This window comes from Phaenicophaeus curvirostris, chromosome 1 (assembly GCF_032191515.1).
Source record: "Phaenicophaeus curvirostris isolate KB17595 chromosome 1, BPBGC_Pcur_1.0, whole genome shotgun sequence".
In the NCBI taxonomy this organism is placed as follows: Eukaryota; Metazoa; Chordata; class Aves; order Cuculiformes; family Cuculidae; genus Phaenicophaeus; species Phaenicophaeus curvirostris.
Window position 1 is genome coordinate 54,045,183 of NC_091392.1, and position 27,944 is coordinate 54,073,126.

The window sequence follows — 27,944 nt, forward strand, 5'->3', positions numbered from 1 at the left end:
AATGTAGCTATTAGAGGGAAGAACACTCCCCTGCCAACTTAACTTGATAGCTCAGGAAGAATACATAGAGCTTTGCCTTTGAAGGTCTGATGAGCCATGTGAGAGTTTATGGATATGGATCACAGGACAAATCCATTCAGGTGATGTCATAGCAGGTATCTACCAGAGACTGCTTGATCAAGAAGGTGAAGTCCACAAACAATTCTTTAGGCAAATTGGAGGAAGGAGCCTCATAAATACTGGCCTCTGCACTCAGGAACCACCTGACATCTGCTCAAACAGTGCAAGCAACATGAGATTCCTGGTGTAGGTCAACAATCTTGGGTTGACGCAGGTAATCTACAATCCAGCTAGACAAGATGATCTTCTGTTACTCAGTTTATCAAGACATTTTATTAACCAACTAGTAAATGGTAGGCTTTAACACACATAATTTTGTAGCATATTGCTATATCCATAGCCATGAACAGTAAACAAACATATGACAGCCCAAACGTTAGTATCCTAGCAATTACTATATGTAAAGCCCAATCCAAATTTTAGTGGAAGTAATTTTGTTGACTGTTGTCACAGGCATGGATCAGATACTTCTTGCACCACAGCAATTCTCAGAAGAAGTCATTATGTATTTGGCCAAATACTGTTCTTTCTGATATTTCTAAGTAGCTGAGCAGTTAGTGTGATCAAAAACACCTGAGAAAGGAAAAAAGGTGAGTCAAAAACAACAAAGAAAATGCTGATACTCACTCATGACAGAGTCAATCTGGCACCACAGAGGGATGCAAACGAGAATGAACACATGTGCCTGAAGACATGAGAAGAATTCTCTGGTCTGCCACAGGCTTGTTGTATGACCTCCAGCAAGTCACTTAGGCCCACGTTCAAAGAAATATCTTTAAATCAATTTCAAATGGCATATAATTCAATGAAGTGTTAAGTGTTTCAGTGCTCTAGGGATCTTGGTATTCTTGAATGGGGATAACAGCTCTTGCCCACCCGACAAGGTGTCAGCGATGGTATATTGAAGACAATGAGACACTCGCCTACTGCACTAGTGAGGATTAGGTGAGTAGTAATAGAAACATTTTCATTACAGAACTTGCCCACTTCATAGCCAGAATGTTTTCAACACATACCTCTATGGAAGGTACTACATATGGAAGAGGTAAAATAGGTCATACTTTTAATTCTTGGAGAAAAAATGAACTAATCTCAAAGTCATTATTTTAGATATCAAGAAGCTGGGGAGGAACACTTTACCAGGGAGAGCAGTGATAGAGTGAGGGTAATGCTTAAAGAGGTAATGCTTTAAGCTTAAAGAGGGTACATTTAAATTAGTTAGTAGAAGGAAATTTTTTACTGTGGGGCACTGGAACAGGTGGTTCAGAGAAATTATGGATGCCCCATCCCTGGAGGTGTTCAAGGCCAAGTTGGATGAGGGTTGAGCAAGACGATCTAGCAGAAGGTGTCCCTGACCATGGCAGGAGGGCCAGGACTGAATCATTTTTAAGGTCCCTGACCACGGCAGGAGGGCCAGGACTGAATGATCTTTAAGGTCCCTTCCAAGCCAAACCATTCTGTGATTCTATGATTTGATTATATAATCCTTCTGGTCAATGGTACTCAACCTTCAGGGTGTCTCTGTGCTGACCAATTGACTCTTATTGCCATTATTCATATGATTTTGCTTTGATATTGAAAACTTTATTCCTCTTTATTCAATAAAATTTTCTCATAAATATGTGGAAGGAGCAGTTTATGATTTTGTGTTGTTTGACTTAGCATATTCCTGGGCATATTCCTTTGTACTAAAAGAGGACAAAAGAGGTCTTTGCTCCACAGGTTTTACATTTGTTTTAACTGCATCCTTTCCTTGCAATGCTCTTTGCTTCCAAAGTCAGGTCAAATATTTCATCTAACAAAATTTGGATACCAATATATGTGCTTGCGCTTCAATATATCTGATTTTGTCACCAAACATTGCTTGATCTTACTTCTAATTAAAGGTTATGGAAAGCTTTACAAAATTTTGGAGAGTGTGCCAGAGCCAAACGGCACTGGATTGATTTTTATTGACCAGAAGAATAGAAATGTTTTGTGGCATTTTGTTTAAAAGTACTCTTACCTGTGTAATTAGTATGCTGACACTAATTGCAGTTAAGATCAAAACATTGTTTTCAAACCATGTATTCAAATATTCTTCACATCCCTAAGCAAGTAAGGTCAAACAGATTGAAGAAAAATAATTTCAACTTTTGAATTCATATTGCACCTTTTTAAGAACATACTTCTAATATACATGGAATAGAACTTCCTGCATGTTACAATGGGTTCTGATATTAACTTGCCAGAAAATAAATATATCAGTAATGTGTGGTGCAGAGATTTAGCTATAACATTTTAAAATCTACCAGAACTAAACAGGTTGTACTTAAGTAAATCTGATATTCTTGTATGGAAAAGTTCCAGAGCTTGTGACTTCTTCAAAAGGGAATTTGCTTTTGTATAACTGAGAGACTACCTTACAAGAAAATGTTTGAAAGAATATTTTCAATCTTGTACCGATTCTCATGTATTATGCGTCCAGAAATGGGTGTGCAAATTTTCCAGATTACAATTTCTTCTCACTATATTGATTTTTAAAAGAAATTATAAATTATTACATAGATTAGAGTATCTATAAATATGATAAAATATATAAATATATGCTATGGAAACAGAGAATAGAAACCAGTGAAGACACTGCAGACATTCTGTAATTACTAGTGGAAAATGTACTGTATACTTTTTATATACTGTCACTTTCCATTGTGACCGATTTGCGAAAATGGAATTTTGAATGCCAAGATGCTTATTACTTCTTAAACCACTACTAAATGTCCCAGTAATATTAATCTATGATATTCACCACTCCTGTTTTCCTGAAATATCTTTAATTTAAAACTGCCCACATTACTGACACCTAATGACTAAAAGGTCCCATGAGAGTGACCAAAGGCAGAACAATTATTAATACTTCAGCATTTGTAAACCATGTTTTGGTGGAAAACACATTTTATATATTTGTTTCCAAAGCCCATTTAGTAGCAAAAGTTACATTCTTCATGTTTCATTTCTTACCATAACATGCACTGAATCCCTTGTGACATCACAAAACCATTTCTTCAGACCAGATTTTATGCACGAACATGGGATGTGAGCACTGTTTTCCTTGGTTTTATTCCTTTCCCACTGTGTGACATAGTATCTTCCACAGCATTCCATCTATAATAGAAATTCTGCAGACTGTAACTCCAGCACCTATGAAAACTGTCACACAGAGGAATTCTACCCCAACCAATGCTAGCTATTTAATTTAATTGGATTACATTAGCTATAAAGTTTCCCTCTATTCAGTACAGAGATGTTTCTGCATGCAATGTTGTACCCTTGAATATTTATAATTTCCCATTATAAGCACAGGGTAGAACAAATTTAAGAAGGATATTATGTGAAAATATACTTTTGAGAGGAATTTTCTTTCAGACTCTAAAATATTCCTGAACATATGTAAATACAAACAAAAAATTAGAAACCCATATTAAAGCAAAACATTTTGACCAACCCCATTAATCTTTCAAAGTAAATTTGGTGTAGAAAATATGTGGAAGCAGCAAGTGTATTAAGGATGTGCTCACTGTGAAGCACTACAAAAAGAAGAAAAAAGCCAATACATTACTGGAAACAACACAATGAAGGTTGTTTCATAATGAATGCAGTAAATAGGAACAGATTTTATAAAACATATTTTAATAAATAAAATTAAAAACACATACACTATTTTTCTCTGACATAGGGAATTAAATAAGGATCAGATTTTGAAAACTTTTTAGTTATTCCTTTGTCACTTCTAATGCCATATTTGCAAGAATTCTCTGACCTTAGCAAGAGATCTTTAGAAAGTCTCCCTATTACAACTTCTGTTTTAGCAGCAATTGACCTTTTGTGAACACATAGCTGAAAGTCAAAGCACAAAGCAAATACTATGTCCTGTTCAAATGGATTGTCAGATAACTCTTCACAAAAATCTATTTCAATACCAGTTACACAAGACCAAAACAAGTCACCAAACAGCTTGCAGAAGAGAATTCCTGTCATGTAAGAAATTCAAGCAGGTTTTTCATTTTGAATCAAGATGAAACTTCAGAAATGGTTGGTTTTGTTGTGGATTTTGGTTGGTTGGTTGGTTTGTTGGTTGGTTGGTTGGTTGGTCAGTCGGTCGGGTTTTTTATCAGATGAAAAGTTGGCCCTACTCTGGCTTAAACAAAAGCTAAACAAAAGCATCCAATTTGGGTGTTTTGAAAAGTCAATCCAAAATATTCCACTTCTAAATTTTGAAAAACTAGATAACCTAGCCAAAACTGTCCTTTCCATGTGAAAACATTCAGTTTCAACAACCCTATAAATTCATTTAAAAAAAAAAACTTGACATATTAGCAGCACGTTAAATTTTACCATGAATATATAAAAGTATAGTTCTTTTCTAATGCTATTCATGATCTTAGGCTTTTTATTTTTCTCATGGCAGATGCTGACGACACTGTAAAGAGCTGAAAGCATGTAACTCAAGACTTGAGGTTTTCATTCAAGAGTATGATTATTGTTCACCTTGGCAGACTTAATAGCATTTTATCTGGCATAGGTACCAACAGCAAAATATCCACATAACTTTGAGATATGCCACAATTTAAATACACCCACCAGATCAGGTGATGGGTAGGTAACTCTGCCAAAATCTGTGGTCCCACGAAAGTTCCATAAAACTGAGCTCAAGTACACCAGCACTGTCTAGCTGTACTGTTGACATAATAAGGTCACCATTAATCACTAGAGAAATTTTGAATGTAATGAGAGAAGACTGTATTTTCAAAGAACAGATTTTAAATATACATTACAAATGCATTTGTAATCTTGAGTCTAGACATACATGCTTTGTGAGTTTTCTGGAATCATAAATTATCTTCAATGGTTGTCAAGAACTACAGAGCTCACCTCTGCAAAAAGTCATACTGAGGGACTGAGAGCTGGTCTATAGAATCATGTTAAACCATATTAAAATGTTAAATTAATTTGAAGGGCCACTGGTCAAAACATTGCTAACAACTTCCAAAATAATCGCTCCAATATAAATGCTTTAAAGGACTTTTCTGAAGCAAAAAAAAAAAAATTACATTCTGCCAGGCCATAAAAATTGTTATGATTAAGTAGGTGTGCTGAAAGTATTGTTTTGCAAGCTCATTTAAGCAATATCAAGCTCATCTGTTTGTGCATGGTTCAGGTCAGTCTTGAGATCTAAGCAGACCAAGTGTTTTATGATATCTAGTATTATCAAAGATATTAGGAAACCGATCTTTAACATTCACCTGTATCAAATTTCAGTGACCACAACAGTCTGCTTTTGCATACATTGACAAATCCTTCAAAAACCTAATCTCATGTGCAATAATCAGTATAACAGCAAGGAATCTGCCCACTCACATCAGATATTAGCAGCAGATCTTGAAAAATTCATGCTTTACTACAACAGTTGTATTAGTTCTGACTGATATAAACACTTTTTTTTGGTTGATACAGTATTTTCGGTGGTGATATTTTGTGGGCTTTTTTCTTACACTGTGCTGCACAGCATTCAGAATGTTCCAGTTGGCTTCTTGCTCAGCCAGACTCTCATTCCCATATTCAGAAATAACTTCATCAATTCTGTTGTTCCATTGATTGTGGACCTGTTCATAAATATTTATAGCATTTGATATATGCATATTGATAAGAGTGTGGATGTATTGTACGATCCTTGATCTGTTAATGATATTCGGGCTTCTTCAGGGGTTATTTGCAAGCAGCAGCATCCTAATCAATTTGCCAAACATAATATAAGACATGCCATAGCTGTTGCACTAGTGGGAAAGTTGAAAGCAAAAAGGGAAGATAAATGAAGTGACTTATATCACATACCTAGCACAGGCAAACACAAGGTGATTGTGAAATACTAAATCCTACCCCTCATACTTATTTTTAATAATAAGAATAAACCCAACATTTATTCTACACATAATGCAGTACAAACTTGTGACAGCACCACACAACCTGGCCTGGACATGTATTACTTCGAGCTAGGGGAGTTAACGGCTCATGCTAGCCCAAGATTAGTCATCTTTGCAGGGACTGTTAAAATACAGCTTCAACAGTAATTGGATAAGCTGATCATAAAGAGTGTGACTATATTGTGCAACAGGGAATACATGCATAAGAGAACTCCTAGGCCACTGAAAAGTTTTGTTACAAAGCAAGAAAAAAATAAAGCTCCTCCAATTCATTCCCTTTGCTACAGCCATTCTAAAAACAAAATTCAAAAGCTTGTACAGTGAATGATGATGTTACCATCATTCATTATACTCCAGTAACACTTAATTAAAGTTGAGATCAAGTGTAATTACAGTTGATAAAAAAATAAATTTAATTGCAGTCTTTCAACCAATTTTCCTAGCACAAATAGCTGACTCCAAAATGCATCATTCTGACAGTTCAAATCTTTCAGTATGCAAAACCATCTTATAAAACACGGAGGACTCCATCATTATAAATTAACATTTAATGAAAAAATACTGATGATCGAGATTCACTTGGATGGAGTAAAACTAATTTATTTGTGGTGTACCCTGCCTGAATAGCAGCAGGATTTTGAGAATTGTATAAACCTTCTGAGATCAGTGTCTCAAATAATCAAATTAGTAATTCGTTAGCATACTTTATGTGCCATGATACTTATGACTCCTACTATCCATTGCACAACAGACTACTGTTATCATCAGTAGTGCCAGCAGATGCTAACCTATGCTAGCAGACACAGGTTAGCATCTAATGCTTTCTTCTACTACTGCTGATGTCCAGGAAAGAGGGACTTCCTGCGTCATCCCTCAGAAAAGAATAAAGCAGTCCCTTATACTGTTGTTTCCACATTCCTGAACAGGAACAGTAGGTTTTGTTGCAGAGAAGAAACTGGAACTATGTTTCCATGAACTCTCCTTTACAAATATTGAACCATGCTGAATTCCTTAAATTGAATTTTCCACAACTTTTGCTATGCCTGGTTGACATGTAGAATACTCAAGTTCAAACAGATGGTAATACAGCGTACACTGCGAACTATTAGAATTTCTTTAATTAATAGCAAGAAACTATTTTGAAATTATCAGCAGTTTCACATAAATTATTTACATGCCTCTTCTTTCTTCATGAGTATCAGCACCGATATTGCCATCTGGGCAACAAACACCAGGATCTGAAAGCTAATATACTAAAAAAAAAATTCCCAAATTAGGTATAAACATAATACTGAACAAGAGAGCAATGTAATAAAAAAATTCAGAAGCTCATGTATAATCCTTCATGACTACTATTTAGAGTAATTCCAACAAAAGTAAGATTTTTTTTTTTCTGGAAGCCCTCTGAAAGTGATATAACAGTCTAAGAGTCATGCTTCATGCAAAGCATAACTCACTGTTTTGGGCTTAAAGACAAAGCTATAACTTTCTTGGAAGCAAAGAACAAAAGCTGTTGCTCCACTGAAGAAAACTCTTATTTAATTATTTCCTGTTTGAATTATCATGGTACCTAAGTCTCATGTCTAGTCAAGAAATCTTCGAGTTACGACACACAAACAGAGCAAAAGATAGTTGATTTTGTTCATTTGCAGAGACCAAATTTTTACCCACAGTTCTTTCCATTTCATCATCTAATAAAAAATGAAGAAGCACTATATGCCTAGGGCACTAGTAGGAAGGAAGGACGAACAAGATGCCTGGTTATAGCACCTGTGCTCCTCTCACTGCTGTGACAATTGATATTTGTGGTGCTTAACAAATGAATCACCAGGTACAGTTCTCCGCTTCAGGCTCAACGTAGTCTAAAAGAGATTGCTCAAAAAAGGGTTGTCAATAAACAAAAAAACAAAGGGAAAAATGTAATCAAAGTGATCATAAGAATGCATAGTTACAGTATAATTTTTCAGAAATCAAAGCGTTCTTCCCTTAAAATCATGAATGGTATCTAAATACAGAGTATCCAGGTAGGTCTACATAGATAACAGCTTTTTAATCATACTCTCTCTGTATCTATATTGCAGACATACTGTAGCTACTTGTGCCTTCAACCCATAAAATATTATGCCAGGCTTTTGTTTATTACCTCAGGACATACTAAGCATACTAAATGAATTCTAAAACCTCTAAGTTAATAAATACTGTGGTGAAAATCTTTGCTATATCAAACTGCAAATGCTTTGTCAATAAAAGCAGGCATGCAGGGATATGGAAGGATCTTCAGTTTTGTTTAGTTTTCATTTAAGCCAGGGTTTTATGTTTCTATATTTCTAGTGGCAGATTTCTTAAGCACTGTATGTGGAAATCATGCCACCAAGCCAGGATCACAGTTTTCATGCACACAAAATCTCCTTTTTTTTTTTTATTTTATGAGAAAGATGGAATCTGATTTATACTTACTGTAACTAGTAGATACTTGATTTCCTTAACACTTCCAATGAATCCCACAGCTGATGTAAAAGTTACAGCAGATCCAATTCCAAGTAACATACAAGAAATATATGACACTAGTTGGTTCTCGCCCGAAAAAACTGTAACACAGTGCATTCATACTGTCACGTCTCTTTTTTTGATACTTCCATTTACAAAACTTATTCCAGAAAAACAATTAAACCTTTTCAATACCATTATTGAACAGACAGAAATAGTAGAATGATAAAAGGGTATTATTACTACTACTACTACTTAGGCTACTACAGTCACAGAAAGAAAGTGGTATATTTTCATAAATTCGGAGGATGATAAGAACATAGGAAGGATATGGAACTGTTGAAACTGGTCCAGTGGAGAGCTACAAGGATGATCCGAGGGCTGGAGCACCTCCCGTATGAGGACAGGCTGAGACAGTTGGGGTTGTTCAGCCTGGGGAAGAGAGGGATCCGAGGAGGCTTTATAGTGACCTTCCAGTACCTCAAGGGGGCCTACAAGGAAGCTGGAGAGGGACTTTTTACAAAGGCATGTAGTGATAGGACTAGGGGCAACGGCTATAAACTGGAGAGGGGCACATTTAGACTTAGACATAAGGAGGAATTTCTTCACAATGAGGATTGTGAGGAACTGGAACAGGTTGCCCAGGGAAGTTTTTGCTGCCCCATCCCTGGAAGTGTTCAGGGACAGGTTGGGTGGGGCCTTGAGCAGCCTGAACTAATGGGATGTGTCCCTGCCTATAGCAGGGGGGTTGGAACTACATTATCTTTAAGATCTCATCCAATTCAAACCATTCTATGACTCTACAATTCTGCGATTCTATGAACACAGGAGATGTAAACAGAAGATACTCAATTGAACAATGTGAACAACTCACAATGAAATCAGAGAACAATTATAACTTTTCAGAATTTTTGTTAGTAAAAAATTAGAAGGACATATGCAAATCCTATGTGGATATAGAGATAGTTCTTATTAAAGCCAGACTCAGATTCAGTGCTATCCTCCCTCTTTGTAACTGGCCTTTTCCTCCTTTCCACTTCAACCAATTTTGCGTAGATATAGAAAGCAGCAGCAGTTTCCACTACTTGCATCTCAAATGATTGATCCCAGAACTACTGTACTGGATGATTCCCATCCCACCAGTTGGGAACTGATGCTCCTTGGTGCAGCCAAAGTAGACAGCTCTTTAAGAGCACAGATATTGTTACATGACCCAAAACTTATTTCTCAGGGAAACAATTTAATAGACAGTTTGGGAAAAAGTAATATCTACATGGAGATAAGCTCCACCTTGGGTTCATTCCACCCAAATATCCACCTAAAGTATCTACAATCTCATCAAATATAGGCCAAATGAAATCTAGTATATTATATAAGGAAAAGACTAATAGACTTGATTTATATTGCAGTGATTCATCTATAAGACATACACCATGAGAAATAAACAAATCTAATAAATTATAATCATATATAAATTGTAGCTACACTGCTATACATTTTCCTCTATTTTGATGATCATACTATCTACTGATTTAAAGTACACACAACAGAAAAAAATGACCTGCGCATTTCAATCCAATACTGCCACCTTGTGAAAAAAATCTATAGTTATTTCTGTTGATTTACCTTGCAATCTTTTGAAACAAAAGAAAAATTCTATTTATACTCATATAATACACTGAATAAATTGTTTCTGTCAAAGAAAAGCCACAGGCCAAATGTCAAAAGCATAAGACCCAGAGCCTGGAAAAAAAGGAGGATTATTATTTTAATTCAAAATATTTTTTTAAAAAAAGCATTCGAAGTTGCTAAATAAGAAAAAGAAAACAGATTTTTCTTTTTTTACCAAGAAAATTCCATTGAGGACATTTAAGTAGTACTTCTGTGTTAGCGTTTTATCCCCTGTTTTCATTCTTAGGTTTCCAGTTTTGAATCACAGCTGAAAACATACGCATATAGTCAGTTCAATATGAAACAGATATAATTATGCCTATCAGTTAAAATTATTTTCTTCAGATAATGGTTTATACATTTAAATAGTCACTTGATAAATTGAATAAAAAATAGTGGCAACAGTAGAAGCATCAAGATGGTGTCTGGCCTCAGTTGCCGCTGATGTTATATTGTTCATTTCTATTTCTTTTTTTAGCTTTTATATCTTAAATATTAAAGACCATTGGAGGCAAGTTGCATTTAGGCAGATTTATATTGCAGAGATGGCAAGAGTTACATAGCCTGGTACACACTTGTCCTTATATTCTTTAAAACACTTAGTTTACTAATTATTAAGCACACCAGATGAAACAGAGGAAAAACATAGCCCTCCTTTGTCTATAAGACCTGATCCAATTTTTGTTGAAAATAGCATGTAAAGTATGTATTAGAACCACCTGTACCATCTGTATCGTCCTTGCAAATGTCAACAGGACTGCAGTGATGTCACATGGGCTTTCACGTCTTGAGCATGTCTAGCATATCTAAGCAGGAAAAACTTATAGCACTGTAAGATTACTGATGCAAAACTTTTGTTATATTTCATTATTACTATTATTATTATTATTGGACACCATATATTCTGGGCCTATCAAGGCTTTTGCACATGAGTGAAACATATTTCTCCTCAGTGTTCCCTTTCACCTGTCTTGCCTCTTGTGTAAACATACTCTGCAATTTTGGTCTGCCTGGCTTTGTGGTACAAGCTGAGAGGAGTCTAAGAGCAGCAGTGTTAGAAGATGGTTTCCGCAATGGCAGTTGTCTGCGGTCAACCTATACTTCTCATACATAAAGCAGGAAGGCACAGAGGTGGGAACATAACCAGCATAGGCATACTTTTCAGAGTATTTTCTAAAGCAAAGTGATTTGGTTGAAAGGAATTGTTCTTGTCTTCTGCCATAATTACTGCAGATTGATTACAGTAAAAAGTTACATCTGTTATTTGTAAAACAGAAAAAAAAATTACAAAGATGAAGCTCCTGTGGTCAAAGACCTTGCCTTTGAGATAGACTCCACACAGAGGTGATTACAGAAGACATCTGTCTGTTCAGCACAGGTCATACTTCAGACAAGACGGTATCATCTTCAAAGAAGGAACAGTGTCTGGGAAAAAAACACTGCTTGAAAGAAAACATGCTATCAGAGGGACATTCTGTCTAACTTTCAGAAAAAAAATACAATTACTTGGATGAAACTTTACTTCAGCTTGAATCAAAATATTCCACTTTTTGTAGTAGCAACTACTCCTTGTATCACTGGAAAAAACCCAGCCATGTAACCCATCTTTACTTCTTTTTGTCTTCAGATTCCTATTTTTGTTTGCTTGGTTGATTTTTTGGTTGTTTTTTTTTCCACTCTGGTTTATTCCATTAGTTGTTCATTCCATTAATGCCATTAATTGCCGGTTCCAATTTATTCTGAACATTAAATTCCAATCCACTACTTACATTAAGAAAAAAACACCAAAAAAAACCAGAAAACACTAACAGCAACACAAGACCAAAAAAAAGGGGGGGCTTCGAGTTGTTCCATCCCACTTTCGCAGCCTCTCGGGAAAACCTCCGTCCCCGTGCCCAGCGGGCGCGAAGCACCAGCCCCTGGCGAAGTTTGGATCCTCTCGCTTGCCTTCCGAGCCGCCGCTTCGCGTTGCCGTGGCGACACTGCCGCTTGGAGGCCGCGGCGGCCGGGTTCTCGCCGTCCCCGCTCAGGGCCTGACCCGGGGCTGTTGCGGGGAGCGGGATTTCAGGGCTGAGGGGCGGCCGGTCTCCCGAAGGCAAGGGCTCCGGTAGGAGTTCAGCTGAGCGAGAAGTGAGTAGCTACACGGAATGTATCGCGGAGAGCGAAAGGCTATGGGTGAGCTGAGGAGCGGACTACAACTCCCAGCATGCAAAGGGGCGGGGGTGTCGCTGTTCCGCGGGTAAACGGCGGGGCGGGCGGGCTCCCCGCCGCGGTGCCTCCTGGGAGGTGTAGTTCGAGCGAGGCACCGCTTCACACCTTCGTGGCTGACACGCGATCAGCGTGTCCCTCCTTCCGATTTAGAAGACGGTGAGGGACGACGAGCTGCTCGCTGCCTCTGGTGGAGCGAGTCTGGGCTGCCTCCCCTGTTCCCTAATCGAACAAGAGGTGAGCAGAGGGACACTGGTGGTGGGATGAGGGGTATGGCAAGAGACAACTCCTCCCGCCTGGATCCATCTACAAGTGGGTTAAACAAATTATCACTGCTTTCTCTGTATTGTTACAGCTTCATCAAGTGCTTTGTGGATTTTTATTCTTATTCTGTACTTGTTAACATATATGTTTTTAAGCCTTTTTTTTCTGTGTAGCTTTTAGGGTTGGAAAAGAAAAAAAAATCCTTTGTGAGGCTTAAGTCACAGAATCACAGAATAACCAGGTTGGAAGAGACCCACCGGATCATCGAGTCCAACCATTCCCATCAAACACTAAACCATATCCCTCAGCACCTCATCCACCCGTGCCTTAAACACCTCCAGGGAAGGTGACTCAACCACCTCCCTGGGCAGCCTGTTCCAGTGCCCAATGACCCTTTCTGTAAAGAATTTTTTCCTAACGTCTAGCCTAAACCTCCCCTGGCGGAGCTTGAGGCCATTCCCTCTTGTCCTGTCCCCTGTCACTTGGGAGAAGAGGCCAGCACCCTCCTCTCTACAACCTCCTTTCAGGTAGTTATAGAGAGCAATGAGGTCTCCCCTCAGCCTCCTCTTCTCCAGGCTAAACAACCCCAGCTCTCTCAGCCGCTCCTCATAAGGCCTGTTCTCCAGCCCTTTCACCAGCTTTGTTGCTCTTCTCTGGACTCTCTCCAGAGCCTCAACATCCTTCTTATGGTGAGGGGCCCAGAACTGAACACAGTATTCGAGGAGCGGTCTCACCAGTGCCGAGTACAGAGGGAGGATAACCTCCCTGGACCTGCTGGTCACACTGTTTCTGATACAAGCCAAGATGCCATTGGCCTTCTTGGCCACCTGGGCACACTGCTGGCTCATATTCAGTCGGTTGTCAACCAACACCTCCAGGTCCCTCTCCTCCAGGCAGCTTTCTAGCCAGACTTCTCCTAGTCTGTAGCACTGCATAGGGTTGTTGTGCCCCAAGTCATAACACTGATACTGTCCTCAAGGAGAAGAGAGCTGGCGGAATTTTTTAATATGCAAATTTCATAAGACTTGTGAAATTTAAAGAGGTAGACTTGAGAGGGCATTCTCTAATCATAAACTATTTTTTTCTTGGTTTCTTTTGCCTATTGGTATGGAGTGAGATGTTCAGAACAAACTTCTACTGTTCCTTCCCATATCTTAAGACAACTGTTCAATGAATACATCTGAATAAACTAATGCTAAATGAGCATTCCCCTTATTTTGGTTTAAGCAATGCTGAAAGCTACTGTTTTCTTTACTTAGTTTGAAAAGCAGATAAGACACTGTGGAAAGAAGAATGTCAGAAGATATTGAAGGCATTGAAAGAGAAATAGAAATTGAGTTAAGCAGAATGAGTGTTTCTTCCTTTGAAGCAGATGATCCTAATACAGAGGTATCAGATGAAGCTGTGAGTGACAGTGAGATAGTAAGTATGCAGTGGAATAAAGCTGCTTCTATCTCTGCTTGAAAATAGTATGGGCATTGGAAAGCCTATCTTATGAATGAACTTCTTGACGTACGTGATCTGAGTAGTATTGCTTCATTAAAAATGCAGTCTGCAGTGGTGACAAGAAAATATAAGAGATTAATATCAGCATTCTGCTTACAAGAGAAAATCAGATTCGTAGATCATGATTTTTTTTTTTTTTAAATCCTCTGAAGATGGAAGATTTTATTAAAGCTGGTGAGGTAGGTTAAATCTGGATGAATAAGTCAATGATTCTTCATTTAAATCTGTAATTAAATCTTACGCAAGACTGTCTCATGTTTGAAGACTTTCTGATATTAATTTCTTATAAATTTGTGCTTCAAGTCTTCTCTTTTGGATGACTTCTTATTTTGTGGAAAGATTTTCCTCTGAAATCTAATCAATTATTTGAGCCCTTTGCAGTTATTTTAACTTTTCAGACTTGTAGCAAAAGGAGTTGTCTATAGCATATTAGGGTAGATGATATTGGTCAACATGTGAGCATAAGTCATATGTTTGATAGGACATAAAGACAGGCGAAGGCATTAGTGATAACTCTTTATGCAGTCACCTGCTGAATGCCAGCAATGTTTATTGCAATTTACACCTTTGAGGAAAGGCAGTTCATTTTCCCAATTCCATGCAGTAAAGGACAGTCATTTGGACAGGAAGTACCTATGTAGTAAAGAAAGTAGAAGCATCTGATTTACGTGCATACTTTAAACATCAGTGAATTTAAAGCCAATTTATTTTTTAAAGAGTCTGAAAATTTTTAAGAAAAAGATCCTATGCAGCATAGGTATTCATTAATTTTTGTCTTAACCTTTTCCTTAATTTCTTGGTCTACCATAATTTAAAAAAAAAATGTTAATTGAAACCTGTTTGTGAAGGTTGCAGAAGATAAGTTACTAAAATTTGTTCCAATCAAAGTTTAATTAGAGTGTAATTGAGTGTAATAAGGATTATTAATTGTTTGGTAGGTAATAAGGCAATGGGTGAAGTGTAAGAATTGGGAACAATTTTGGTAGTAATTGCTACTAAATCTCCATGAATGCTTTATATGTGAAGCCAAAATCAGTCTTTGTTCTTGCATGTCAAATATCTAGGCCTGGTAATGGCTGTGAGATGAAAGTGTAGAATTTGCATCAAACATAATGCTTTTCTAGATTTCAGATGACTTGCCAGAATCAGTTGTCTCCTATTTAAACTTTATAAAGAGCAGAAATCAAGATGCTGAAAAGCTTATACTGCGAGACTCGGAAGATGAAGAAACTGCAAGTAAGGAGATGGTTAAAATATCTCGTATTGCCAGTGGAAGCTAGACCAACGATCGTTAGTAAAATAATGCAAACTTTTAAGTTGAGCAGGCTATGAAACCAGTTGCATCAGCTTCTGAATGCCTGATAAAAATATCTAGGAATAAAACTGGGCAATGCTGTCTTCTAGGATTAACATCTGTTTATGTATGAATTGAATTTTTCTAAAAATTCATCTGATATTAACCCATATATTTAGGCAAGTTGGAGGATCGTACTCTGAAATATTCTCTGAAAACCTGGGGCAGATTTTCTGTGAGAATCTAAAATGAAATCGCTTGCATCTGCAATTAAGGGTTCAGATACAATTGAACCCCATAGGCTTAATGTTTGTCTTTAGAGATACCCAAGCTACCGTTAAATGAAATTACCTTGCAATCGAGAGCAATATTTCTGTGTCAACTGTGATGTATATAAGTTGTGACTCCCATAAATATTTTTGACTAAAATAGGATGGAGGGCAGGATGGTGTTTAAGAGTTTTAAAGGAAAAAGTGCTTTCTTTTAGTTTAAAGAAATATAGTACCTAGGCAGTATAGAGCAGAACTGAGTACTACTAAGGGATTTTCTCTCTGTGTATTAAACTGTTTATTTCTTCTTTAGGTAACATCTGTGAAGTAGTTTCTTCCCACACTTCAGATTATATGGCAGAACTGGCTTCTGAATATAACAAAGATGCAGAACAATTTAAAAAAAGGGTATTCTCTATTTAACTAATATTTACAGAGAACAAAATTCTATTAAGTAATCTGGATAACTTACACTTGTTTTGTTAGCCTCCTGAGGAGACCTGTAGGTGCTTTCAGTTTTGTTTCTGTCAGACTGTCCATAAAGTATTAAGATGAGTTTGTATATGTCATTCTTTAGAACTGCGACCTGAGCTGTAATACACCATGTCTGTAAGTTTTAAAATAATATATTCTGTTTATCCGTAGTTGAGATGCTGAGCACAAAAATCAATAACAATTAGACAGAACTGAATAATCCTTTATTGTTAATTATTTGCAGAATATTATCTCCACAGTGTGATAACACTTTTGAACCTTTCTAATCTTAATTCTTTTTATGATGACCAAGAGGGTATACAACTATTAATCCTGCTCCTAATATATTCCATTATTTTATACAAAATGTAAACAGTAACATTAAACATAATGTCCCTAACTTTCAAGGACAAACCAAGTTACCAAGCTGGGTAACCCATGGGATTGACTGAATAACTTGCTGATGTTCTTAGGAAAACGCAAACCTGTATTTTAATTTAACAGCTTTAATTTGTTGCCTAGCTTTTATTAGTGAGCACTTTTGCAAACATGAGTTTTTGTTCTCAGAACACCATTGTTTAGAACAGCAAAATTACTTTATGTGACTTCAGCTGCATTACAAATATAAACATGTGCCCTGAGCATGTGATGAACAGATGATAAATGAGCAGGAATAAATTACTTCTTGCCGGCAAAGAACAATGGAAGAAATATAGCAGTCGTAGTACCCATGGCATTATTTTTCAAATAGGCTTCTTGAGAATTTACCACGTAAATAGTTCTTCCCCTATGTGCATAACAGTATTTATGCATAAATACAGTGCTTAGTTCCACAGAAAGTAAAACAAATCACAAATGCAAAACATTCATTTTTACAAGTAAAAATGTAAAATATGTTTAAAAACCACATAGAAATATTATGTGTTTTGGGATATACTCCAATATTTATTTCTCTAGAAAGCAATATTTTGACTGATAAGTTTCCATTATTCCCTTCCTAAGGATTCCAGTCAGTGGTAAGTTTTGTGATGTTGTACTTGTCATATGATGAAAAGCTTATCCTCATTCTAGAATATTTTTATAATGTTCTGCTTTTAAATTATGTTTCTGAATGACAATGTTAAACTATATTAGGTACTGTCTGAAATTGAAAATGAAGACTTGCAGACTGCTACAACACCTGGTTATCATAGTCAGTCCACCAGTGATAAAGTGGTCACTGGTGACCATCTTGTTACAGGTAAGCAGATGCGTTCCTCATGTAGTTCAGTTGATCTTTAGCTATTTCCTGCTTTTCTGTTTTCATGAGTTTCATAACATTCTTTGTTAAAAATTACACATTGCAGTATGCAGTAGGTATTGATACTTCATTAATTGGGCATGGGCAAATGCCTGTGCTTTGATCTCATTTCAGGGTCACAAAATTATTGTAGTCATTAATGTCTTCATATAAATTTGTTTCCAAAAATTTGTTTCAAAATTCCTACCCAGAAGTGATTTAAATAATCTGTGAATAAAAATGAAAGCCAGATTTGTAGGCACTAAGCAGATTGTGCTTTGGCTACAGCGTGTTTAAACTTCTTTATAGTCCCATTGGCTGGGAATGTTTCCCTCTACTATGGCCTGTGTGTGTTTTAGGGCAGAGTGCATCAGTTATGAAACCCCTGCTGATAGCCACAGAAGACTTTAATTCTAAAGTCAAAGTGAAATTCTGAAATATACATTGGTAGAATAAGCATGTTTGTAGCAGAGTCATTAAGTGTGCATTATGGTAATAAAACATCTCTGGTAGAAAAGACTTGTATTGTTCTTATTTCCTTGGGGATATATATTCCTGGCTGTATCTGCACAGAATCCGTTTCTTGTCTATACATTAAAGACTGTTTTATGTCCCCCAGTGCTTATTAGGAAATTAAATAAAATTATTTTTGGTTCATTACAAATTTGTAGCTGATGTTGAAATGTTCATGAGCTTTACCCATCATGAAGAAGAAGAAAAGTGTAGACAAGCATTTGAGCAGTGGGAGAAAAGACAAAAGGAGCTTGAAGATGAAAAGGGGAAAAAATGGAAAGCTGAGAGGGAAGCACAGGAAAAAAAGAATGAAGAGGAACATGCAAGAAGGATGCAGATTCTGGAGGAATTTGAGGCTGAAAGTATGAACTTAGAACTTCTTCGTAAGGTAATTAATGACATTGAAGCCAACCTGTTCCCATCTAGACTATCTGAATTCAAGATCTAATTTTAAAAAGAGAGTACCATCCCAAGCTGTACAACTGTCTTAAACTCTGTCTACTTGTGATAGCAAAATGAGATGTAAGACACGTGTAAGTACAATCCATTGGGTTTTATGTGTTTACGGCTTTGATAAACAGTGAATGACTTTGCTGTGTTAAATGCTGAATTATTCTTTAGGCTTTGCCCTTACTAAGTTTTTATCTTAAGACACCAAAGTACTGGAAATGAGAATTGTGCAATATTACTCACAAATGAAAAATGGTCACTGTGGTTTAATAGAAAATACTCACTTTGGAACTCCCACCCCAATTTCATGTTTAGATGAAAAATCATAGGTGAAGTATTCTGAACCAAAATTATTCTGTTCAGAAATGCTGGTGCTGTGCTTCATCTAGGTACAAGTTGCGATATTCCCTTTTCTTGCCTGTATTTGGAAAACTGAGTCAAGCTTCATCTACTGAGTTCTGTCACAAGTAAAAATGACTCCACATGTTGACTGGTTGCATTCTCAGATAACTAGTCATGCTTTGTTATAACGCTTGGTGTATACTGAAGGGTAAAATTTGATAGCTTTCCACGAAAGAGCATAAGAACATGAAGAAATGCAACCCTCAGACATTATACTGGGGAGAGGCACGATATTTTATTATTTAGCCTAAATATTTGTATTTTGAGAGATGCATTAACACTGCATTTTCAGCTAACTAATTTGTAGCTTTTTGAAAAGTTGGACATCTTGGTCCCAGCAAGGCAATTCAAGTCACCAAAGTTAAGGAAGGGCTTAGTAGGTGAATAGACTTTTGATCTCTGCAGGCCAGTTCAGTGTCTGATATGGTTCCTTTTTACACAGGTCACAAAATTGATTAGGCCTTGTCTGCTTTTTGTCACAAATAGTTTTTGGATGTAAAACGGCTTGCTTTCTGTAGACGAGGTGGGGCATGTCCCTATTCAGACCCTTGAGTAGTGCTGTCGCTAGCATACTCTTTTTGGTGGTGGGAGATGAAGACTAACTTCCCCTTTACAAAAGGATCTAGATGTCTAGTCTCCTATTGTCTGAACAGCATGTTTCTGAGCATGCATGAAAACTAGTGCTAATGCACCTGGGAGACCTTATTCTCCAGGCTGGAGGTGCTGGGTTTTTTATACTGGTTCCTCCATATCCTGCTATATATTTGCTTTGGCTGATACTGATACACCAAGAGTTCTGTTGTTCTGGATCAGCCTCTGGTTTTCAAATACTTACTGTCTGCTAATTTTCAGTCAGGTGTAATTCCAAACTATTCTATTTTTTTTTTCCTGTTTGAGAGTATTGGGCAAGGAGGGAAATGCTGTTTATTTGCAAATAGTGAGAAGATTGACTTGAACTTTCATTTTCTGTTGAGAAACAGTTTCAGTGATACTTTCAGAGTGTTTGTTTCTATTATGTTTGTATTATCTAGCTTTACTTTGAATGTTACTTCATAAGCATAAGTCAGTACCACGATGCTGGCTCTGAAGTTATGCATCTTTCAGTGCATGACCAAATCTGCATTACCAGTTGTTTATACTGATCTTCATACTGCTGAGTTTCTCTTTTTAGTTCAGCTATTCACAAAAGTGGACGTTTGGGAAGGGGGGGACTGGAGAGGGGTGTTTTGTGATGTTCCGAATTTTGTACAATATTTACTTAAGTTCATTTGTTGTGCAGAAACACCAAACTGTATTAGAAGATGAGTTACAGAAAAATAAGAAAGCTTGGAGAGACAAAATGATGCAACATGAGGTGAGGCTGTACAATGAGCTTCTGTCAAAAGACTCTGAGGTTGCTATCATATATTTGAGAATAATTTTTTTTCTGGAACATTTAATACACCAGATTCTACTTATTAATGATAAATATGTGCCAATGTTAGTCCTACTTTAAAAGTGGTTGAACCTCTCCTAATTGTTTTGGCCTAGGAATTGATCATGAAGCTACAGTTGCAAATGGAAGAGGAGAAAAATGCCTTGGAAGAGCAGAAAGCAAAAGAAAGACAACACCTGGCAGAACAACAGAATGCAGCAGCTGTGAAAATCCAAGCTAGATTTAGAGCATTTTTAGTCCATAAAAAATATGTACCCATCTTAAAAGAATGGAAAGATGAAATAAAAAAGAAACAGAAAATACTAGAAGAAATGGAGAGACAAATAAAAGAAAAAGAGGAAAAAATGAAGAGTCAAGTGGAAGAAAATAGGCAAAAGAAAGAAGAGAGAAAAAAGAGACAAGAAGCTCTTGAAAAACAGGAATATTTGGAACAAGTGAGGTGTGAGGAGTATGAGAAAAAGAAAGAAAGCCTGAGACTTGAAAGAGAAAAACAGCTGCAAACAAGAAGAGAACAGAGAAAAATAGGAGAAATAAGAGCAAAAGCTATGATGAGTGAAAGTGGAGAAGACAACAAAAAGAACATAAAAAAAGATAAGCAGACAGAAAAAATAAAAGTAATAGAAGAACAGAAGAAGGAATTAAGTAAGCAAGTAGAGGAACAAAAAGAAAAACAGACTGAAACAATGGATGAAACAGATAATTGGATGATTCCAGCAGAAACAAACTCGACACCAACACCAAATAGGCTAGACTCTGAGAAGACAGAACACTCTTCTCAAGTAAATAATGAGAATATATGCCTGAATTCAGTAATGCATGCAGAACAAAATTACTCACAAACTAAAGATCTTAATAACGCTCCGAACAGTCAGACTTCAAAGGAGGTATCTGTTAATTTTAGAGCTAATGACATGGTAGAAGGTAAGGCAAACAATATATGCTGCAGTCCACTGAATATCCAGCCAAATGCTAGTAATGGAGAAGTAAAAGATCAATTTCCTCAGCGTGAAACAATGAAGAAAACTGTCTTTCTGGTGGAAGATATTAATGAGGAAGTCAGAGTGACCTGGGACAGGATTCAAGATGTAGCTGAGTTTTCCAGTAGAGTTCTTCCTGATGATATTGAAAAGAAGAGAATAAACTGGATGAACACATGTAAATCTTGGTCTAAAATATATGAAGAACACCAAAGAAAGCAAGCGACTATGAAAAAACAACCAAGGAAGAGTTCAGTTAGCAAGATGCCTCCATTAAGCATACAAAAGATAATTCTTAGTGGCCCTTGGAGTTCTCTGCAGCAGGTAACTATACAGGAGATCTAGAATTAAAGGAGAATCCACACCGTCTTTTTTTTTTTTTTTCCTTTTTAATTTGGTGCATCAGCAAAAATGCTGTTTTTGAAGAGATTATCATTGAGCAGGATACGTATCTCAGTGCATTCCTCTGAACAAGTGCAGAATAAGGGTAATGAGAATGAGTTGAATTCTTGGTTGCATTGTGGAGAAGACTGCTGTGGTATTAGTCTTCAGGTGATTCAGAGTAAAGTCTGTAAAAGACAGGAGCTCCTAGTTCCTATTTTCTACTAAATTAACATGGGTTTGCCTTTGTATGAGGGTCTGCATTTCACCTGCTGCTAATCTAGCCCCCTCAGAGTTTTGAGAAGACTAGTGTCGTCTAGAAGCAAGACATTACTGATCAGCTTATAGATGGTTTTTTTGACATGAAGAACATCTCTTGGTTCCTAGCACTTAATTTTCTTACCGCTTACTAACTTATCACTGTATGCTTGCTCTGTCCTATTGTCTTGGTATCCACTGTGAGGTGACATGCTAGACTACATACACTTTTAGTCTGAACTATTTTTATTGGTTCTTGTGCACTCATTATTTATGAGAGCCTGATGGGAAACAATTCACACTATTAATTATGTTGCTTAGGTTTAATCTTTCATCCACTCAAATTCAATGTCATAAGCAAAGGATCAGTTTTATTTATTTTAAGGTAGGTATTAAATTCAGATTGTTTCCAGAGTAACTTCTCTCGTTTAACAAATCAAAGCTATCATTGCCATCCTGTCCTAGATTAACATTAGGTGCTTGCATTTTCTGAACTGTTAGTAAAGTGTAGTTTGTGTCTCTTTTTCTTTGTAAAGAAAATATAATATGACACTGTACAGTGAATGTTCAATATACAAACAATTGATATTATTTATCAATAAATGCATGTAGGTCACAACGCTTACGCTCGAAGATTTGCCAGCTTGTAGCCTCTCAACATTATCTGAGTGTTCAAATCTTCAAGTTCTGACTGTGAGGCGCTGTGGACTAACTGTGCTGGGAGGACTGAGTAGCTGCAAAGACCTAATGTATATCAATATGGAGGTACCAAGCATGTTTTCTTCTTTATTATAATCAAGAAAGAACTGCCAGTTTTGCTGCTTAGGTGGTTATGCAGTTGCATTCAGTTGCGCGTGTAACTTTTATCAACAGAATACTCCCAAATGTGACCAAAGCTATACCAGCAGATTTGCATTGCATTTAACAGTTTGCATTGTGCTAAAGCAACATCCTGCAAATGAATCAAGCTATACTGAGAAAAGTGCATGATAGCAGCAGTCTATGATTAGCACAGTAACAGGATTTCCTTACCTCAGTCTCTCTGGTTCATGAGTAGGCAGATGCTGTTCACAATAGCAAGTGCTTAGATTAAACAGGAGTAGGTAGAAGGAAGTGTCCTTTTCAATACACACCTTGAATTTTAATTAAAGCTGCTCATATATATCCTCAAGGAGCAGTACAATAAGTTACACTAGAGGCATAATATCTAGGTAGTTGCTACTGCACAGTGTTGTACATGGCCTTGAAAATTTAATGTCTAAAGAGAACATTTTACTCTGTGATGCATCTTAGTTGCAGAACTTGACAATTTTCATTGAACAACTCTGTTCACTTTTTTTTTTATGTATTTTAACAACACCAGTTCACAAGGAAGTTAATATACCTTCATTATTCATAGAAATCTTGACTGTTTCTGCTGTAACTGGTGTTCGTTCCAAGGTATGGGGCTTTTGTTGGTTTTGTTTTTGTTTTTTTTTTTAATTACATTTGGAGAAGAGGGTTGTTAATAATTATGCTTAAAAGAGTGTTGTCTGCCCAATAATTAGAGCTTTGCAATAGAGTAAGTTGAAATACCTATGTCCTTTTCTCAGTTTCCTTATCTATTCAGAATGTAATTTCTGGGATTTGATAATTTTGGGTACGTCAAAATGCAAGAGCAAAGTATTACTATAAGGGCATAATGTATATCTAAGCTGCTGGTCTTACTAAGATTGCAATTAATATGTGAATTTTTTTAGATCAAATATTGTCTCTTGCACAACACTTGATTTTGTGGGTTTTGTTTTTTTGTTTTTTTTTTTAAATTTATTTTGAAATGTTATGCTTCAAATAATATACAGGATTGATATGTCAAGATAATTTAGTTAAGGAGAAGATGCTTAGGTATAGTTCTGGGTATGTTCTATTTAGAATTTAATATTTATATATGTCATTAATAATAATACTTAATACATTAATTGTGCCAGCTAATGTGGCAGTTGACTTCATCCTTAGTGGTGAAACAACCTCTTTGAGACAACTGAATAAACTAAAATTGTTTCATGGCAATTCATGACATAGCTAAAGCAGCTGCCTCTGTTTCTCTTGGACATTCAGTCTTACTTGATACAAAAGCTAATGTTTAAGCCTTGAAAGGTTCAAAGGGAATTTGTATGTATCTCTTCCTGCAGCTGAAGGTAGTACCTGAATCTAGTCGGCATGTTAATTTTAGAATAGGAGTTAGACTCCTTGGCTTAATTGGCTTGTTACAAATGCAGGGAATTTAAGTTTTGTTAGTTTGAGCACCTGCAGATGAAAAGCAGAAGGAAAAAAAGCAAGGGCAACAAATAGTGAAATAAAACCCCAAGGAGGTCTTATTAAAATGGCCTTGGGAAGGGGATATTAAAAAGAGTAAGATTTCTTGGTGCAGGAATATTAGCTGAGAATAGTGTTAATATTTGTGACCAAAATATCTCTAAATGCAGATTTTAACTTATAATAAGTAAGATTTCAGCAAACTTATAGCTGTCTTCTTTAATGTCTAGTACGCATGATGGTTCCTATGCAGTTTTTAGTTTGGTCTCCCAGAATTTGGGAAGCTAGGAAAGTGTGTATGGAAAAGACCACTCTGTCCTTATGCTTTTTGTGTCAACTTCTGAGTGTGTTCAGACCTAGAATGAAGTTTGAGATATATTTTTGTTCTGTCCCAGCAGGTTACAGAAGGCAGTTTCTATGACTCATCAATTTATTTTCCTAATGATAAAAAATAGAGGTGCCGTCACTCCTAGCTAGAAGTTTAGGAAAAGAAAAAGCAATGATGGCTATCTACCATATTTTGAAGTAGTTCTGCTGTTTCATTGCAGGTGCTATTTAATATCCTCATTTTCCTTTATTGCAGGAAAACAACATTCAGTTCATTGACTGTGGAAATCTTGAAAATCTCTGTATTCTGATTCTGAATAAGAACCACCTGTCATCAGTTTGTGGCTTAGATGGCTGCATAAATCTCCAAAATCTTGAGCTATCCTACAACAGAATCACTCGAATTGGTAAGAAAATCAATGAAAAAAGATTCCAATTTTTATAACAATATTTGTGCTGTTGATGATCAGAATTATACTTCAGGTCCAGCCAGCTCCTCAGCCCAAGCAGACTTAGAACAGGCCTGGATTTCAAAGCACACCCGGGTTATCACTTATTGTAATATGGCTTAGCTACTGCCATGTATTCCATCTACCAGGTCATATAACTATTATCAGCCTAAGAGAGTTAAAGATCTTTCTAGAAGGTCCCCTTATGTACAGAAACAATTTATATAAAGCCTAGCCTTGTGGCTGCAGAGAATTCCAGTGTATTCCTGACTCACAGTAAGTAGTAAATAGAAATCATATTATCTGTCTCATATCTATCATGCTAACACTTGACCACAGCCTCTAAACTAAAATGCTGCCCATTCAGGCTCCAAACTGTTGTTCTGTATTTTTCTCGCACTCTGGCTCTTCGTTGCTGCTCCAAAGCTGGAAAAAAAGAATGAGTCTAAGGTAAAATCATACAAATCATTTAGGTACAGCAGGTGTGCCAACCTCTATTGTATTTACAAAGGCAGTTTGTTGTATTTGTTAGATTGAACAATTGTCAGCCAACGGGTGTCCTTTGAGCGTGCAGTTAACCAGTTAGAATTTACATGCACCCAGAGCACTCAGCAGATGCTGCACTAAGTGAAATCTTCCTGCCAGGGAGGTAGATGTTTTGTGTTAGCCAGCCAGCCAGGATTTTTTCATGTAATGAACAAGCGTTTGCCTCTCTGCTTGTACTCCCACTCAGACTGTAAAGTGCCTAAGGGGTGGATACTTTGTCTCAGCTTCTGGCAAGCTAAAAATACTGCATTGTGAGCCTTTTGTTACATAGGTTTGGTATAGCTCTAATGAATATCCAGAGCCTTTCCTGCTGACAAAAGGTCAGGGAAATGTAATGTGGTGAAAATAACTGATAGCTTTGCTGTGTGTAAGTAGAGAAGCCAATTTTTTGTTTCTAAAATGATGTACGGAGGGAAGACCATTAGTGGTCCCTCAAAAGCAGCATTAATGGTTGAGAAAATGTATTAGTAAATTGCCAGATCATTACTTGAAAGGGAGCTCTCAAGGCCTGAAAGTAGCAAATTTCCTTCAAGAAGGCAGCACAGCAGATAGAACCAAACTAGATTTATCTGCTGCCCTAGGGACTTGAGTTTTGGTGCATGACATACTGTGAAATTTGTGAAGACCACTAAATACAGGTGACTATAACACTGAAGTTATAGTCTCAACAGAGGTGAATCTTCAGGTATTTGTCCATTGAAATAAAATCTTACGACCTGGAAAAAAAAATTGCATGTGAAGAAGTAATTGATTTTCCGGTTTTGTGTTTCAATTTCTAGAAAAGGTGACTTTCTAGTTTTATTCTTAGTCTGCAAAATCTAAAGATATTACTTGGAAGGACTGCAGAGCTGAGAATAGAAAGGATATGAGATTTTTATTTTATTTGCCTTGATTTAGACTTTTAATTTTCTTTAATGTATGTGGACATATGTTATTTTCCTACGGGACAGCAGGAAAACAATATAAAACAATTTTTAAGCTGAGAGATGAAACACATTTGTGTAAAACATTTATACAAAGAAATGGTTTCCACTGTTAAAGAAAAAAAGGAGATAGAAGCAGTATGAACATGGATAAATTCCATGATAAATAACAAGAGCACAGCAAACAGGAAATGAGGAAGCTTAAAAAAGATCTGTTATTTAGAGGGTTTAATGTTAATATTTTTAATATTTTCTGCTGATATATGCAAGTTCAGAACGTTAGTATTTGTGAACAGAGTTTATAATACTTCAGAATAAAAGTGCTGAGATAACAATATTTACCATAAAAATATATGAGTACCCTATTGAGAAATAATAAAGGAAGCTGGTTAAAGAAGCTTCATCTGTATGCTTCTGGCCAATAATTCTGGATAGAGTTCTTATTCAAATTTATCTCATTTGATGAAAATGTCTGCAGGGTTACTGTAAGAATGACATAGTACTAGTGGATGACATTTAGGAATGTGGCATCTGTGTGGAATGTTATATCTTTGTACAGGCCCAGTGGAGTAAAATCCTCATGTACTTTCTGTACGTTCATTGTGTTGCTATGTTTACTAAGTCTCTAATGAATTTGAATAGGTAAATAAATGTTCACAAAAATCGGCTTTGAATCTGTCTTCCTCCTCTTGGGAATTGCTTTGAGGATGTCTGGTTAAAACAGATGAATAATACAGGATATATTTCATACAACAGCAGTGGTTGTAAGTAGTTGCATAGAATGCACAAAAATGGATTTATGGATTTTAAGAAGTTAATGTATCCCTTTCATCTGTAAATCTTGCAGGATGTCCCTTAGCAATTTTGGAAGCTGCAGTACTGTGCAATGTTCTCTGTTAATTCAGCTCTAAAAAAGGCTGTGGGATTTTTCCTAAGAAGTAAGGCTTATTTAGGTTTGTAATATTTATTTTTTAATAACTTATCATAGGAAACTTCAAGCATACTATGATTTCTCTTTTCTTCTTTTTCTTCTCTCATTGAAATGTAGCATCAGTAGGGGAAAAATTAGAGTTGCCAGAAAACCCTTAAAAATTACAATAAAAGTACGAGAAATATTTCTCAGTTACGGTTTTCTAGAATGCATGATTGCAAATTAAGTAATTGTGTCAGCAATACACTGAAGTTCAGTGTGTATGTTTGTATCTGGAAGTTGAATGATTTGCTTAAACATTTTCTTACACAAAAAACAGCATTTTGACTTGAGTCATAGAATATGCTTTTGTAGGATATCTGTATTGCCATAGTATGTTGGCTGAAATCCTGGCAGTGCTAAGAATAGCAATATATAGCAATGGATAGTTGTAAATGCTGCTTTGGACCTACTCAAGAAAGCACATAGAGGTTGTGTTGTTTTTTTTTAATAGACATCTTTTTGTTTGGGAAGGGCTTTTGTAGG

The 27,944-nt window shown here is 36.5% G+C and overlaps 2 protein-coding genes across 4 annotated transcripts in view; one reads left to right on the top strand and one right to left on the bottom strand.

The window, feature by feature from the left end:
- Window positions 1–621: 621 nt before the first annotated feature.
- Window positions 622–11,228, bottom strand: TSPAN19 (tetraspanin 19). Its single transcript, XM_069877388.1, is given in 9 exon segments — window positions 622–693; window positions 2,126–2,209; window positions 3,121–3,264; window positions 5,652–5,762; window positions 7,259–7,333; window positions 8,538–8,670; window positions 10,240–10,310; window positions 10,414–10,506; window positions 11,205–11,228. Coding segments are annotated over 9 exon segments (807 nt in total).
- Window positions 11,229–14,003: 2,775 nt separating this feature from the next.
- Window positions 14,004–27,944, top strand: part of LRRIQ1 (leucine rich repeats and IQ motif containing 1) — a 108,650-nt gene continuing 94,709 nt past the window's right edge. For all 3 annotated transcript variants that reach the window (XM_069849815.1, XM_069849816.1, XM_069849817.1), the window contains exons 1-9: window positions 14,004–14,132; window positions 15,341–15,452; window positions 16,093–16,187; window positions 17,388–17,493; window positions 18,204–18,433; window positions 20,177–20,251; window positions 20,428–21,633; window positions 22,561–22,713; window positions 24,827–24,977. In XM_069849815.1, coding sequence (XP_069705916.1) covers window positions 14,004–14,132; window positions 15,341–15,452; window positions 16,093–16,187; window positions 17,388–17,493; window positions 18,204–18,433; window positions 20,177–20,251; window positions 20,428–21,633; window positions 22,561–22,713; window positions 24,827–24,977 — 2,257 coding nt within the window. The remainder of the gene's footprint in view (window positions 14,133–15,340; window positions 15,453–16,092; window positions 16,188–17,387; window positions 17,494–18,203; window positions 18,434–20,176; window positions 20,252–20,427; window positions 21,634–22,560; window positions 22,714–24,826; window positions 24,978–27,944) is intronic.